General features: G+C 46.5%; 1 protein-coding gene across 1 annotated transcript; it reads left to right on the forward strand.

Moving 5' to 3' along the window:
- Window positions 1–7,505: 7,505 nt before the first annotated feature.
- BCL2L15 (BCL2 like 15) lies at window positions 7,506–13,792 on the forward strand. Its single transcript, XM_002715757.6, has 4 exons — window positions 7,506–7,853; window positions 9,028–9,149; window positions 11,959–12,183; window positions 13,683–13,792. The coding sequence occupies exons 1-4, from the start codon at window positions 7,736–7,738 to the stop codon at window positions 13,698–13,700; spliced, it is 483 nt and encodes a 160-aa protein (XP_002715803.3). The 5' UTR covers window positions 7,506–7,735; the 3' UTR covers window positions 13,701–13,792.
- Window positions 13,793–16,210: the final 2,418 nt, after the last annotated feature.

Here is a 16,210-nt window from a genome sequence, read left to right on the forward strand (position 1 = left end):
CTGGTCCAAAAGCAGAAGCCAGGAGCTTCTTCCAAGTCTCCCATGTGGGTGCAGGGGCCCAAGGACTTGGCCATCTTCTACCACTATCCCAGGCCATAGTAGATAGTAGAGAGCTGGATCGGAAGAGGAGCAGCCGGGACTAGAACCAGCGCCCATATGGGATGCTGGCGCTTCAGGCCAGGGCTTTAACCTGCTGCGCCACAGCGCTGGGCCCCTGGAAACTATACTTTTATTATTCGTTCATTTTTATTTGACAGAGAGATAGAATGTGCTCCCATCTATTGGTTCACACCCTAAATGTCCACAGTGGCTGGGCTAGGCCAGGCTAAATCTGGGAATCAGGAATTTAATCCAGGTCTCCTATGTGCATGGCAAGGACCCAGCTACTTAAGCCATCACCTATTACTTTGCAGGGTGCACATTAGCAGGAAGCTGGTACCGAAAGCAGAGGCAGGGCTTGAATCCAGCACTCCAGTATGGGATGGAGGTACCCAAAGAGGTGTTTTAACCTCTAGTAGGGGTAGGGAATCTTTTTTCTGTCAAGGGCCATGCAAAATTATCAACTTGGGGCCTACGCTGTGGCATGGCAGGTAAAGCCACTGCCTGCAGTGCCAGCATCCCATATGGGCACCGGTTCAAATCCCAGCTGCTCCACTTCTGATCCAGCTCTCTGCTATGGCCTGGGAAAGCAGTAGAAGATGGCCTAAGTCCTTGGACCCCTGCATCCATTCCAGGTGGGAGACCCAGATGAAGCTCCTGGCTTCTTGGCTTCAGATGGGCGCAGCTCTCCAGCCATTGCGGCCAACTGGGGAGTGAACTGACAGATGGAAGACCTCTCTCTGTCTCTCTATCTCTCTCTTCCTCTGCCTCTCTGTAACTCTACCTTTCAAATAAATAAATAAAGCTTTAAAAAATTATCAACTTAAAAATTAACTTGCTATAGATTTATTGAATTTGGAGTCCTGCCTGCATTGGCCTTGGCAGGGCCAGACCCAATGATTTCATGGGGTCTATTGCAGCCCTCGGGCCAGGCATGCCCACTCCTGCTAGTCAAGACACTCACACTGAAAGTGCACAGTTAAGTCTCAGTAAAGAGCTAGTTTCTCCTGTAGCCTGGTTTTACTAATTTGTAAACAAAACAATTGAGGCTCAAGCATTCCATGAAGTTAAGTTTAATTCTTTACTATTCTGTCCACTTAGGCGCACTCTCTTTAGCTTCTGCTGATGTGTGATTTAAGGATGTGATAAAAGTGCATGCTTACCTCTTAAAATCCCTAAGAGTATTTGATACTGTCCTCTTACGACAGTGGCTTTCTAAGTTCAGTCTTAGCTGGAAGGTAAGCAGTATGCAGCATGTGGAATGAGTGCCTGTGGAGACAGTGGGGTTTTAGAACTTTGCAGAAGCCACCTTTTGCTTGGTTACTCACCATAATTTTATTGTCACGGACCAGTGATGATTGTATACCACCATTTCTCCTCTCTTTGAAGGGGAGTTCTGCCACAGTTATTCTTTCTCAGATATTGAGTAGAGGGTGAGGGGACATAGGACTTGTTTTTGTAGTTACAGGTCTCTATGTTGAGAGGAGCAGCACCCAAGGACAGTCCTCCACATCCACATCTGTGCAGATGACGAGATCCTGAGCTTTGAGCCAGGGATGTAATGGTACAAGGCTTTTAGGGGAGGGATGTCAATGGAGGGCAGCAAGGGAAGCAAGTTGTAGTGAAAGAATTCGGGCTTCATCATTTTTCAAGAATAATTAGAACCACGATATTAGAACTGCAAGGGTAAAGGTATGTGGGCTGGGAGGAAGAAATGGTTCAGAAAGGTGTTGCATTGAAGGCCCAGAGAGAAGTAAGTAAGGGGGGAAATTTACTCCATGTTGCCCATGAAAGCTTCTACTGTGTTTCTATATTCCAATATTGGTTATAAAGGATAACGCAAGGGGGCTGATGCTGTGGTGTAGTAGGTTAAGCTGCCACCTGCAGTGCTGGCATCCCATACGGGTGCCAGTTTGAGTCCCAGCTGTTCCTTTAATGATCCAGCTCTCTGCTTACAGTCTGGGAGGGCAGTGGAAGAAGGCCCAAGTCCTTGGGCCCCTGCACCCATACGGGGGACCCAGAAGAAGCTCCTGGCTCCTGGCTTCAGATTGGTCCAGCTCCAGCCTTTGCAGCCATTTGGGGAGTGAGCCAGCAGATGGAAGACCTCTGTCTCTGTGTCTCTGTCTCTCCCTCTCTATAACTCTGCCTCTTAAATAAATAAATAAACCTTAAAAAAAAAAGGATAATGTAAGAGTCAAGATTAGATTCCAAAGATAATTTTTTAAAGAAGATTTATTTATTTGAAAGGCAGAGCTACAGAGAAGGAGAGGCAGAGAGAGAGAAATCTTCCATCTGCTGGTTCACTCTCCAAATGGCTGCAATGGCCAGGGCTGGGCCGGGCTAAAGCCAAGAGCCAGGAGCTTCATCTGGATGTGCCACATGGGTGTAGGGGCCCAAACGCTTGGGTCATCCTCTTCTATCCTAGACACATTAGCAGGGAGCTGGATCAGAAGTAGAGCAGCCTGGACTTGAATCTGTGCCATACGGGATGCCGGCATTGTAGACATTAGCTTAACCCACTATGCCACAATGCTGACCCCACCCTCCAAAGATGGTATTTAACCATAAACATATCAATAGTGAAATGAGGAAGGTGGTATGTTATTGTGGGAAAAGCTTGAATTTGAGCTAAGACAGACCTGGTTCTGAATTTCTATTCTGGGACAGGTCCTTGGCCTGGCAGTTAAGTCAGTAGTTAGGACACCTGCATTAAAGTTTCCAGGTCTGATACCTGCCTCTGGCTCCTGACTCCAGCTTCCTGGTAATGTGGACCCTGGAGAAAGCAGTGTTCCTGCCACCCACATGAGACACCTGGATTGAGTTCCTGGCTCTTGGCTCCTGGCTCCTGGCTATGGCCCCAGCCCACCTCTACCTGTTGTGGGTATGTGGAGGAATGAACCAGCAGATGAGAGTTCTCTCTCTGCATCTCAAATACATAAATAAATGAAATTTTCTGTTTTGCCACTTACTGATGTGAGAACTTGGGCAAGTTATTTGCCAGTTAGTTAATGTCTTATACTCAATGTTTATTTTTGTATATTTGGGAATATGTCAAAATGTTTTTCTCAGAATCCTTAAATTGTCAGTGGCTGGCTCTTGTGTGAAGAGGTTGGCCTACGTTTTCTCAGAGTACTCTTCTAGAGTTAGAGGTCTGAGGACTACTGAAAAAACTATAGACTCAGCCATTTTGTTTATAGAGAGAATGAGTGCTTGACGACAACAAATGAAAGTGGCCTTGTAGGACTGGCATTGCGGTGCAGCAGGTTAAGTTGCCCCTGCAATGGCAGCATGTCATAAGCACTGATTTGAGTTCTGGCTGCTCCGCTTTTGGTCCAACTCCCTGCTAATGTGCCTGGGAAAGCAGTGGAAGATGGCCAAGTATTTGGGCCCCTGCCATCCATGAAGAAGACCTGGATGGAGCTTCTGGATCCTGGCTTCAGCTTGGCCCAGCCCTGACCGTCACGGCCATTTGGAGAGTAAACCACAGGATGGAAGATCTCTCTCTGTCTCTCCTTCACTCTCTATAACTGCATTTCAAATCAAATAAATACATCTTTTTTTTTTTTATAAAATGACCCTTTAAATATATAGAATCAATTGCTGCTTCTAGTCTAAAAACAATTTTGATCATTTTAAAAAATTAAGATTTCCTTTGAGCAGTTTTAGATTCACAGAGAAATCGAGAAGAAGGAATAGAGATTTCTCATACATCCTCTGCCACCACACATGCATGGCCTCTCTCCTTATGAATGCCAGAGTTGTATATTTGTTCTAATTTTCATAACTTTCATCTAAATTCCTCTTGGCCTTTTCATGGCTCAATAACTAATTTCTTGTCAGCACTGAATAATTATCTAGATATACCAAAGTTTACTTTTCATGTACTAAAGGACATCTTGATTGCTTCTCAGTTCTGGCAATTATTATTATTATTATTTTTAAGATCTGTGCGCTTATTTATTTGAAAGGCAGAGTAAGAGAGAGAGAGAGTCAGAAAGCTCTTCCACTTGTTGATACTCTCTTCAAACAGCCACAACAGCCAGGGCTGGACCAGGCCAAAGCCATGAGCCAGGAACTCCAACCTGGTCTCCCACATAGGGGGCAGGGGCCCAGGTACCAGGGCCACCTTCTGCTATCTTCCCAGGCACATTAGCAGGAAGCTGGGTCAGCAGCAGGGTAGCCAAGACTTGAACTGGCACTCTACGAGATGCAGGTGTTATAGGTTGTGGCTTAACTTGCTGTGCCTCAACACTGGCCTCAAATTTTGACAATTATGAATAAAGCTGTTTCAAATATCCATGTGTGTGTGTTTGTGTGGACCTAAGTTTTCAGTGTCTTTAGGTACATAACAAGGCATGTGATTGCAGATTGTATGGTAATAGAATGTATAGAATATGTCAGACTCTTCTGAAGTGGCTCTACCGTTTTGCACTGCCCACAGCCCACTGCTACCCCACCGCAAATGAGCATTCCTGTTGCTCCACATCCATGCTAGCATTTGGTGTTATCAGTGTTCTGGGTTTGGCCATTCTAATAGATATGTTGTAGTCATCTGTTTTTTAAAATGGAAGGAAACAGAAGAGTGACTGGTTATTTTGCAAGACAGAAATTCTGTTCTGAACAACTGACTATTTGTGCTTGAATTTTTTAAGAGTTTTTTTTTTAAAGATTTATTTATTTATTTGAGAGGCAGAGTTACAGACAGAGACAGAGACAGAGACAGAGACAGAGAGCGCTCTTCCATCCACTGGTTCACTCCCCAAATGGCTGCAGCAGTTGGAGCTGGACAGATCCGAAGCCAGGAGCCAGGAGCCAGGAGCGTCTTCTGGGTCTCCCATGTGGGTGCAGGAGCCCAAGCACTTGGGCCATTTTCCACTGTTTTCCCGGCCATAAGCAGAGAGCTGGATCAGAAGTGGAGTACCCAGAGCTCAAACAGGTACCCGCATGGGATGCCAGCACAACAGGAGAAGGCTCATTGTATTGCACCACAGCACCAGTCCCATTAGTTGGAGTTGTTAAGATTTTCATCAGGTCAAATAGGTTGAGTAGTAGATAGGTTGGCTCTGAGAGGTTTGAATGCTGCTTCTGAGACCCTGACCCATAATCTGGGTTTAGCTACATTCAGAAGGCAGACATAGGGCCAGCGCCGCGGCTCAATAGGCTAATCCTCCGCCTGGCAGCGCCGGCACACTGGGTTCTAGTCCCAGTCGGGGCGCCGGATTCTGTCCCGGTTGCCCCTCTTCCAGGCCAGCTCTCTGCTGTGGCCAGGGAGTGCAGTGGAGGATGGCCCAAGTACTTGGGCCCTGCACCCCATGGGAGACCAGGAGAAGTACCTGGCTCCTGCCTTCGGATCAGCGCGGTGCGCCGGCAGCAGTGCACCGGCCACAGCGGCCGGAGGGTGAACCAATGGCAAAAAGGAAGACCTTTCTCTCTGTCTCTCTCTCTCTCTCACTGTCCACTCTGCCTGTCAAAAAAAAAAAAAAAAAAAAAAAAGGAAAGCAGCCACAACAGGTAAATATCCAATCCCAAGTTCTTTTAAAAACAATTATGGATTCTAATCCTGTTAGGAAAATGTCTTTTTCGTGTGTCAGATCCCTTTTATTCTAGTTATTAGGCTTTGGGCTAAAAGGAAGATATTTAGCATTTGTTGCATACTAGACAGTGCTGGGTCAATCCTTATATGTCATCTTATTTAATACTCATAATTTTCCTGTGAATTACTTTTTATTGTCACCATTTATTTATTTTAAGATTTATTTATTTGAAAGAGTTACACAGAGAGAGAAGGAGAGGCAGAGAGAGAAAAAAAGGGGGAGAGAGACATCTTCCCTCCACTGGTTCACTCCCTATTTGGCCACAATAGCTAGAGCTGCGCCGATCTGGAGCCAGGAGCCAGGAGCTTCTTCCGGGTATCCCATGTGGGTGCAGGGGCCCAAGGACATGGGCCATCTTCCACTGCTTTCTCCGGCCACAGCAGAGAGCTGGATTGGAAGTGGAGCAGCCGGGACTCAAATTGGCACCCATATGGGACACCGGCACTGCAGGCGGCAGCTACGTGCTACGCCGCAGTGCTGGCTCCTATTGTCACCATTTATAACCCCTCAAATGGCCAAGTTGTTTGCTATTGTTTTTTCCCACCTTCTGAGTCTTTGTACTATATGTGCTTTCTCCTCCTCCACTTGGAACATTCCTATTTCCTTCTTTGTGCCTAGTGAGTTCCTATTTATACTTCTAAGTTCATCTCAGATGTTTCTGCATTAAAGAAGCATCCCAGTCTCCGAGGTTTGCTTCCCTATCACACTCTCAGTGCAATGTATCATAATAGGGCAAGACATCATGTGATTTGTCATTTAACAGCTGTCATTTCTGCTGAAGTGTAAGCTCCCTAACACAAGAATTGTGCCTGTATCATTTTTCTGTGTTATTTGTAGTGCTAAATAGTTCTGTGCACATAAGTGTTTAATAATCATTGTGGCCGGCGCCGCGGCTCACTTGGCTAATCCTCCACCTAGCGGTGCCGGCACACTGGGTTCTAGTCCTGGTCGGGGTGCCGGATTCTGTCCCGGTTGCCCCTCTTCCAGGCCAGCTCTCTGCTGTGGCCAGGGAGTGCAGTGGAGGATGGCCCAAGTGCTTGGGCCCTGCACCCCATGGGAGACCAGGAGAAGCACCTGGCTCCTGCCTTTGGATCAGCGCAGTGCGCCGGCCGCAGCGGCCATTGGAGGGTGAACCAACGGCAAAAAGAAGACCTTTCTCTCTGTCTCTCTCTCTATGTCCACTCTGCCTGTAAAAAAAAATAAATCAATAAATAATCATTGTATGGTATGGCAAATAAATGCCATAATCAGAAGTTATAGCTTCAAAGCCTTCCTGTAAATTATACCATACATATAACCTAACAGGAAGTACTTTTAAATTTTTTTAATAAATCTTAAGATTTATTTATTTATTTGAAAGTCAGAGTTACACAGAGAGAAGGAGAGGCAGAGAGAGAGAGAGAGAGAGAGAGAGAGGTCTTCCATCCGCTGGTTCACTTCCCAAATGCCCACAGCATCCGGGACTATGCCAGGCTGAAGCAGGAGTCTGGACCTCCATCTTTGTCTACCATGTGGATGTCAGGGGCCCAAACACTTGGGAGCCATCTTCCACTGCTTTCTCTGGCACATTAACAGGCTGCAGGATCAGAAGTGGAGCAGCCAGGACTCAAATCAGTACTCTGATATGGGATGCCTGTGCCATAAGCAGTGGCTTAACCTGCTGTACCACAGTGCTGGCCCTAACAGGAAGTATTTCTTAATGATATTGTCAAAGAGGCTCTTTCTCAATTCTATTTCAGTTTTAGATTTAAGTATAACCCTGGAAGTTATTCATTAATCACTGGGTAGGGTGGGGTTCTGAAATAAGGAACTGAAAGTCTCGAAACAATCCCCAAGTGTGTGGAGAAGCTCTTCAGACACAGCTTTCTTAGCAATCAGCTATTTTTGAAGAAGACTAGTGGGAAGGTGTCCAGGGCTACATGTCCAGATAAGGAACCTAACAAGAGGTAGACGCGTCTGCTGGTCTTCCGGTGTTTCGAACTCCCTGCTGAACTGCGAACTGCTTATTGTATGTTAAAACAACTCAACAGCAAGCATCTAAAATGAAGACTTTTGAGGAGCAAACAGAATGCGTCATGAACGCTCTACTCGCAGACTTGCTGGGCCCAAAATTGCAGGTTACTAACCGGGACCTAGGCAGCGCAGAAGAACCTGTTGCAGGTAAGCCTCCTGACCTGAGGTAGAGATTAAAGGGTAATAAGAATTTTTTGCCAGTGCCATGGCTCAATAGGCTAATCTTCGGCCTGTGGTGCCGGTACTCCAGGGTCTAGTCCCGGTCGGGGCGCCGGATTCTGTACCGGTTGCCCCTCTTCCAGGACAGCTCTCTGCTGTGGCCAGGGAGTGCAGTGGAGGATGGCCCAAGTGCTTGGGCCCTGCACCCATGGGAGACAAGGAGGAAGCACCTGGCTCCTGGCTTCAGATCAGCGCGGTGCGCCGGCCGCGGCGGCCATTGGAGGGTGAACCAACGGCAAAGGGAAGACCTTTCTCTCTGTCTCTCTCTCTCACTGTCCACTCTGCCTGTCAAAAAAAAAAAAAAAAAAAACTTTTTAAAAAAGATTTATTTATTTATTTGAAAGGCAGAGTTACAGAGAGAGAGAGAGAAAGAGAGCTCTTCCATTCTCTGGTTCACTCCCTCAAATTTCTGCAAGAAGCTGGGCTTGACACAGGCCAAAGCCAAGAGCCTGAAATTCCATCTAAGTCTCCACGGGGATGCAGGCACATTAGGGAGCTGGATCAGAAGTGGAGCAGCCAAGACTTGAACCAATGCCCACATGGGATGCTGGTGCTGCAGGCAGTAGCTTTACCCGCTATGCCACAGTGCCGGCCCCTCCTCTTAAATTTCAAAAGGCAAAATTTAAGATTTTAGCATACCTGAAAAGAAAGAGATTCTTTTTGAAGGCAGACAGAGACAGAGATCTCCCATCCCCCAGTTCATTCCCCAAATACCTGCAAGAGCTGGGGCTGGAGCAAGTTGAGGAAGAACCAGGAAATCGATCTAGTCTCTCACTGGATGGCAGGGACTCAGCCACTTGGCCTGCCACCTGCTGCCTCTCGGGGTGTGCGTTAGTAGGCAGCTGGAGCAGAGAGGAGCCAGGAGTGGAACTGGCACTCTGTTGGGACACAGGTATCCTAAGCCATGTTTTAACTCTTAACTGCTGCACCAGCCCCTGCCCCTGAAGGGAGATTTTTCTAGTGCTGTTGACAGAACATCGAAGTTCTTGGGAAAGAGCAATGCCAAAACTGTTGAGAAGACGGGAGAACTTTTCTCCATTGCCGGTTCCTGGGTCTTGCTATCTTTTCAAGCATGGTGACAAATGTGTTTTCTCCGTCTTAGGAGAGGCTGACTCTTTTGACGTGGCTATCATTGTTGGGCGCCTTCGGATGCTCGGAGACCAGTTCAATGGAGAGGTAGAAGCTGCTGCCAGAAACGTCATTAAAGAAACTGCTCGGGAGCAGGTCAGGTCTTTACCTCTTGCTATGGTTTGCTGCTTTTTTCTATTTCAAGCTTCCTTTTCTTACTACTCCTTTACACTAGGACTAAGAATGTTCTGTGAAAGATTTGGGGGCTTATATTCATTACAGGAGATACAGCAGGAATTGTCCATTTGCCATTTCTTAGTAGGAGTTCATCAAAGCCCAAGTGGTACAGAGATGGACAGCTCTTGGCACAGGCTGATCAACCTTTTAGCTTGTCTTCACTTGATTTTCATCAGAGCTGTGCTCAGTGTGCACAGAGCGTTTGTATAGCAGGTTACTCTTTTTTTGTTTTGTTTTTTTCTTAAGATTTATTGATTTACTGGAAATTCAGAGTTACACAGAGAGAGGAGAGGCAGAGAGAGAGAGAGAGAGAGGTCGGTCTTCCATCCGATGGTTCACTCCAGATGGCCGCAAAAGCCGGAGCTGTGCTGATCCGAAGCCAGGAGCTTCCTCTGGGTCTCCCACGTAGGTGCAGGGGCCCAAGGACTTAGGCCATATCCTCCACTGCTTTCTGAGGCCGCAGCAGAGAGCTGGATCGGAAGAGGAGCAGCTGGGACCAGAACCGGCTCCCATATGGGATGCTGGTGCTTCAGGCCAGGGCGTTAACCCACTGAGCCACAGTGCCAGCCCCACAGGTTATTCTTGGCAAGGTGTCCTCTCTGCATGTTTTAATACTTTGTTGGGCATTGACGTCACCCCCAACCTTGCTCCAAGGTCCCTAGTGAAGTCCACACAGGAAGTATAGGCAGTTTACAAGTCTGATGTAGTGAGAGATGAACCCTTACAGCAGCCCTGTGGCTTTTTATCAGCACATAGATTACTGGCAGTAGAACTTGGACTCTGTATTAGATACAAAAATCTTAAGATGGCATTCTAGGAGATATTGCTGATTAATATCAGCAATGACAGCTAATATGAACTCATCACTGACCACATGCCATTATAGTCTCATAACCATTATATCCCCCTGCGAACTATCATAGAAGCTATTACCCCTAGAGCAACCTGTCCCCATCTGCATATAACACCGGGGTAGCAGGTATCTAATGTGTTCACTGCTAGGCTCACAATAACTTGAACAGTGGAATAGCCAGGATTCAAACTGGCATGCATACGGGGTGCTGGCACTGCAGGCAGCAGCTTTACCCACTACACCATAGCAACGGCCCCAGTTGTTAGTTTTAATCACTTAAGATGGTATTTGTAAATCTTCTCCACTGTAAAGTTACTCTTTTTCTTTTTTAAGATTTATTTTATTCATTTGAAAGGCAGAGTTACAGAGAGGGAAGACAGAAAGAAAGGAGAGAGATCTTTCATCTGTTGGAACCATCCATTGGTTCACTCCCCAGAGGGCTGCAATGGCTGGGATTGGGCCAGACACATCCAGGTCTCCCATGAGGGTGTCAGGGAACCAAACATTTTGACCATTTTCCACTGCTTTCCTAGGCACATCAGCAGGGAGCTGGATCAGAAGTGAAGCAGCCAGGACTTGAACCAGTGCTCCCATGGGATGCTGGTGTCACAGACAGTGGCTTAACCCATTGTGTCACAACACTGGCCCCAAGTTGCTCTTCCCTTTTTGTAATTAATAAGTATTGTCATAGAGTGGTACTTTGATCTTATGTAAATATCCCCTTTTTTATCAAAATTTCAATCCATTTATTTCCGTATCAGCGTAGAGCTATGAAGTCCTACTTTATTCTTCGAGGTAAAATCTGTTACTGTCATATAGTGGCTCGGATTGTCTCAGATTTAGGTAATGGCAGCCCTTTTAATCTGGACTTTGTCTTTTTGATATGTCTGCATCATTTCTAACAGATATTCTATTTCCCATATCCCAGCCTAGAACCAGCATTCTCCAGAGAGCTCTGTGGCTTTTTTTTTTTTTTAATGGAGAATGATATTTAGAAACTAAAATCTAGGGGCTGACGGCTGTGACATAGTAGGCCAAGCCTCCACCTGCAGCACCGGCATGCCAGATGAGCTCTGGTTCAAGTCCTGGCTGCTCCTCTTCCGATCTAGCTCCCTACTAATGGCCTGGGAAGGCAGGGGAAGATGGCCCAAGTGCTTGGGCCCCTGCACACACGTGGGAGAGCTGGAAGAGGCTCCTGGCTCCTGGCTTCGGATCAGCTCAGGTCCGGTCATTGCAGCCATTTGGGGAGTGATCCAGCAGATGGAACACTTTTCTCTCTGTCGCTCCCTCTCTCTCTCTCTCTGTAACTCTGCCTCTCAAATAAATAAGATATTAAAAAAAAAGAAAAGAAAAGAAAGAAAAAGAAACTAAAATCTAGGCACCCTCTCCGATGGGTGCCCTTCTCAGTTTATTTGGGCTTAGATACACTGCTCTGACCACTGTCATCTCCCCTCCCCTCCGCCTCCTCTCCCCAGAAGATCTGGCTTAGCCCCACCTAATGGCTTTTGGGCCAAATGGTTTGAGAAAGAAAGAGGAAGAGGACAAACTAATCTTTTCTCCCCCCACTGTAGCATGTCCTAGTCATTCAAATAATACCTTTCCAATGTGACCAGCTGTGCTGTCATGTTCTCAGTAGTTTTCTTTCAAATCATTTTATTGCTATTGTTTTATCCTAAGCAATACTATCTGAAATCACGGATTTGAAGAGCTATTTATATATTTTTCTAAAGCCCCTTGAAGTAACAGAATATTAAAAGAAGAGAAGTTTGCCCATCCTCCCCTTAAGATTACCTCCGGTACGTTTACTGGATTCCACCTGCAGCCTCTTGTGCTTTCTGAGCACTCTTCACTGATACAGCCTGTCTCTCTCCTCAGGCAGGCGCAGTTCTCCAGAACACAGTGACATCTCTCAGCAAGGCGTGGTGCGCTCAGGATTCCACCTTAGCATATGAGAGAGCCTTTCTGGCTGTGTCAGTGAAACTTCTTGAGTGTGTGGTCCGCAATGCTCCTGAAATGGCTAGGCAGATGCTTCGCCCCATGACAAGTATGATCAACGGGAACAGAGCCATCCGGGAGTTTGTCGAGGGTCAGGGAGGTTGGGTGAGTATGTCGGGGCCCCTGTTTTTGCCGTCATTTACACTCTTTTGGTACTAGTACCTGGACTCCAGTTATGACCCTTTTTATAAGGTGAAAATCAAGAAGGAAAACAGGCCTCCCTACTTTGCTAACAATGCCAGGATTTTCTTGCGATGGAAAAGAGGAGCAGACAACACCCTAGCCTGTGGGAATGGATCCCAGAGTCATACTGTCTAAAATGTTGATGTCAAGCTAGTCTCCACTTCCTACACATAATCATCTACAAAAGTTTATTGCTGGTGGAGTTAGCCTGGTTTCACTGTGCTCCCTGGAAAATTTCTGGGTCTTTAGACATGTGTTGCTGAAGTTCAGAATCATTTTTTAAATGTTTATTTATTTGAAAGGCAGAGCTGGGGGGTGAGGGAGAAGGGAGAGAGGTCTTCCATCCATTGGTTCTCTCCCAAAAGCCTCTAACAGCCAGGGCCAGGCAAGGCCAAAGCCAGGAGGAGCCAGGAATTCCATTTGGGTCTCCCACAGGGGTGGCAAGAAATCAGGTACTCGAGCCATTATCTATTGCCTCACAGGCTCCTTAGAAGGAATCTGTATCAGAAGTGGAGGTAGCACTTGATCTCAGGCACTCTGATACAAAATGCCTGCGTCCCAAGCAGTGGCTTAACCCCCTGGGGCACAATGCCTGCTCCAGAATCATCTTAATATTATCTAACAAAAAACAGTCTCATCCTCTGTAGTGGTAACTGCTGCACTTTTTTTTTTTTTTTTTTTTTTTGACAGGCAGAGTGGACAGTGAGAGAGAAAGACAGAGAGAAAGGTCTTCCTTTACCATTGGTTCACCTTCCAATGGCCGCCGTGGCCGGCACATCGCGCTGATCCAAAGCCAGGAGCCAGGTGCCTCTTCTGGTCTCCCATGGGGTGCAGGGCCCAAGGACTTGGGCCATCCTCCACTGCACTTCCCGGGCCACAGCTGCTGTACTTATTAGAACTTTGGGGTTAGAGAGCTCTTGCCTCCCTTTCCAGGATCAGAAGAAGCCTTAGGAAGAGCTGCTGTCCCTGGCTGCTTAGAGGAAGTTCCTCAAGACTATCCTTTCTTGGGGCCGGCGCTGTGGCTCACTTGGTTAATCCTTCGCCAGCGGCGCCGGCATCCCATATGGGCGCCGGGTTCTAGTCCCAGCTGCTCCTCTTCCAGTCCAGCTCTCTGCTGTGGCCCCGGAGGGCAGTGGAGGATGGCCCAGGTGCTTGGGCCCCTGTACCCGCAAGGGAGACCAGGAAGAAGCATCTGGCTTCTGGCTTCGGACTCTGCACCTGCATGGGAGACCAGGAAGAAGCACCTGGCTTCTGGCTTCGGATCAGCATAGCTCTGGCCATAGCGGCCATTTGGAGAGTGAACCAACAGAAGGAAGATCTGTCTCTCTCTCTCTCACTGTCTATAACTCTACCTGTCAAATTAAAAAACAACAACAAAAGACTATCCTTTCTGACTATAGGATTTTCACTGTTCTTCCTAGGAAAATCTGGAGAGCTGAAGAAGAGGTGGAGTCCTTCCCCACACTGACTAGCGCTTCCTTTTTGATCAGCTGTTTGATTTCTGGCAATAAAAACAGACAAACAAAACCAATCAAATACCACTTTCTTTTTCTGGTCAGAACAGAACCTAGCTAAATAAGTTTATTTTCTATTGGTTGTTAAAGTCAGAAGCAACTCCTAGAAACCTATAGAGATTTGGCATTTTCTGTTTTCCCCTGAGCTGTAACGGGATCCTACTGAAGCCAAGACTTCCAGACACAAAGTAATGACTTTTAGTAGTGGAACTTCAGGTAGGAGGGCAGGCTTTTGCTGGAGCCATTTTGGAGGAAAGGGAGAACACTGGAAAAGATTTCTTTAGATTTAGCCCCGTCCATGGGTGAGAATCTTATCGATAAATTTTGCAATCTAAAAGATTTCACTGAAGTTTTTTGGTTGAAAATCAAGGATTTTTTTGTTTTCAGATTCTTACCAAATTGTATGTTAATTTCATCGGAGCAGAATTATTTTATGCATTTTAGATGTAGGAAGCCAAAAGTGACAGTTTGTTCATAGATCTTTCACCTAGAAAAGTCAAGGAGGGATGCAATAGGTACTGCATTTTTATTGCACAGGGTACTGGAAGTGCTGGCCCACAGTGCCACCCAGCTTAGGTGAAGGCTGCCTACCACAGGAGTTTTGAAAGTGTGGTTCACATATCACCAGTGGATCTCATTAAATTACAGAGTCCCAGGCCCCACCCCTAGAGATTCTGATGCTGGGCGTGGATCTAGGGGCCCACTTTTTTTAACCAGCTCCGTGGGTGATTCTGATGCACATAGGGTTTGCTAACCAATCTTTACAGGAGTTGACAAAACAACAGCCCATAGGCCAAATCTGACCTGCTGTCTTTTTTGGAATGTAAGTATTTATTAGAACGTGGCTACACTTGCTTGTTTACGTATTGTCTGTGGTTGCTTTTGCACTACGGTGGCAAAGTTGAATAGTTATGGCAGATACCACAGGGTCCATCAAGTCTGAGGTGTTGACCAGCTGGCCTCTTATGGAACAAACTTTCTGAACCCCTCCTCTGGAGTTAAATGAACATGTCTCCTTGAATAATTGAAACTCTGTGGTGGCCCCAACAATTCCTGTCAATATAGTTATAGATAGAGTTTAAACTCAAAGATATTTAGCTCTCGCTTTAGGACTTTGCCTGAGAATATTAGCCAAAGAGCCGGGTGGCTCCTGAGACGTTGAGGGAGGGTGTACATTTCCTTGGCCCCACAAGTGAGAGTGGTTGGAAGTAAATCTGATGCCTTCTATGATCTGTGTATCTCAGAATATCTCTCACAATGTAATAGATCAGCAGGTAATCATCAGGTACAGATTCCAGAAACCAGACTGCTTACATGAATCTCCAGAAGAAGTGTGCTGCTACATCCATTTATGAAAAGAGGCATTTATGACTGGGGCCTGCGCTGTGGTGCGCTAGGTTAATCCTCCGCCTGCGGCGCCAGCACCATGGATGCCGGTTCTAGTCCTGGCTGCTCCTCTTCCAGTCCAGCTCTCTGCTGTGGCCTGGGAGGGCAGTGGAGGATGGCCCAGGTGCTTGGGCCCCTGCACCCACATGGGAAAACCCGGAGGAGGCATCTGGCTCCTGGCTTCGGATTGGCGCAGCTCCGGCCGTTGCAGCCATTTGGGGAGTGAACCAGCGGAAGGAAGACCCTTCTCTCTATCTCTTCCTCTCACTGTCTGTAACTCTGCCTGTCAAATAAATAAATAAAATCTTAAAAAAAAAAAAAGAGGCATTCATGAGTGGGCAAAGTTTATCGAGGTTAATCACTTCCCTTCCCACAGCCGACCATCTGGCAAAGAACTAAATATGTGATGCTATTAATACTTTTATTTTTTCAACTTATGTTTATCTCCCCTCTTCCTCAATAAATCACAACTGCTCAGTAATCCAGAAATGAGGTTTCTTGCTTCCCTTTAGTAGAAATTAGCTTTTTTTTTTTTTTTTTGCTGCCAACTAAGACACTTGACATACTCCTTTTGTCCCATATGCTACTATAACTCAGGATGGTGAGTTTTGTGGTATTTGACCTCTTAGGCAAAAATCATTACTTTCACTTTGACTAATGCTGTTCTGTTTATGAAAGAAAATATTTCTGTCTAGCATTTGAAGTAAGTTTCAGCAAGTGCAATCTCAATCAACTATTAAAGGTCAAAGACCAGCAGCAGCCTCCTCCTTTCGTTTTCTTTCCCCTTATTGCAGCTCTCTGTTTTACTCCATGCTGCCCATAAAATGTTAGACTGTGAGTTTAGTTGCAGCCACTCTGCGGTATCTTGAGATTTGAAGATAGGGTGCCCCTTGGGTGACAGCAGGCAAATGGGCAAGGCAGCAGCTGTGACCTGAGTGTTGTATTTGCAGCGAGGCCACCCTTTTAGGAGAGCTAAAGCAACTGGGCTACGAGAAGAAGACATCGTAGCCCAGCGATTAAGAATGCGTTCAGATTGCCTGATTCCAACA

The sequence above is a fragment of the Oryctolagus cuniculus genome, chromosome 7, assembly GCF_051225735.1.
Source record: "Oryctolagus cuniculus isolate XC-2025 breed Fujian yellow rabbit chromosome 7, ASM5122573v1, whole genome shotgun sequence".
NCBI classification, from domain to species: domain Eukaryota; kingdom Metazoa; phylum Chordata; class Mammalia; order Lagomorpha; family Leporidae; genus Oryctolagus; species Oryctolagus cuniculus.

Coding starts and splice junctions, on each gene's coding strand:
- BCL2L15 (XM_002715757.6), top strand. CDS start 7,736: ATGAAGACTTTTGAGGAGCAAACAGAATGCGTCATGAACGCTCTACTC. Junction 7,854..9,027: donor CGCAGAAGAACCTGTTGCAG/GTAAGCCTCCTG, acceptor TCTCCGTCTTAG/GAGAGGCTGACTCTTTTGAC. Junction 9,150..11,958: donor AAGAAACTGCTCGGGAGCAG/GTCAGGTCTTTA, acceptor CTCTCTCCTCAG/GCAGGCGCAGTTCTCCAGAA.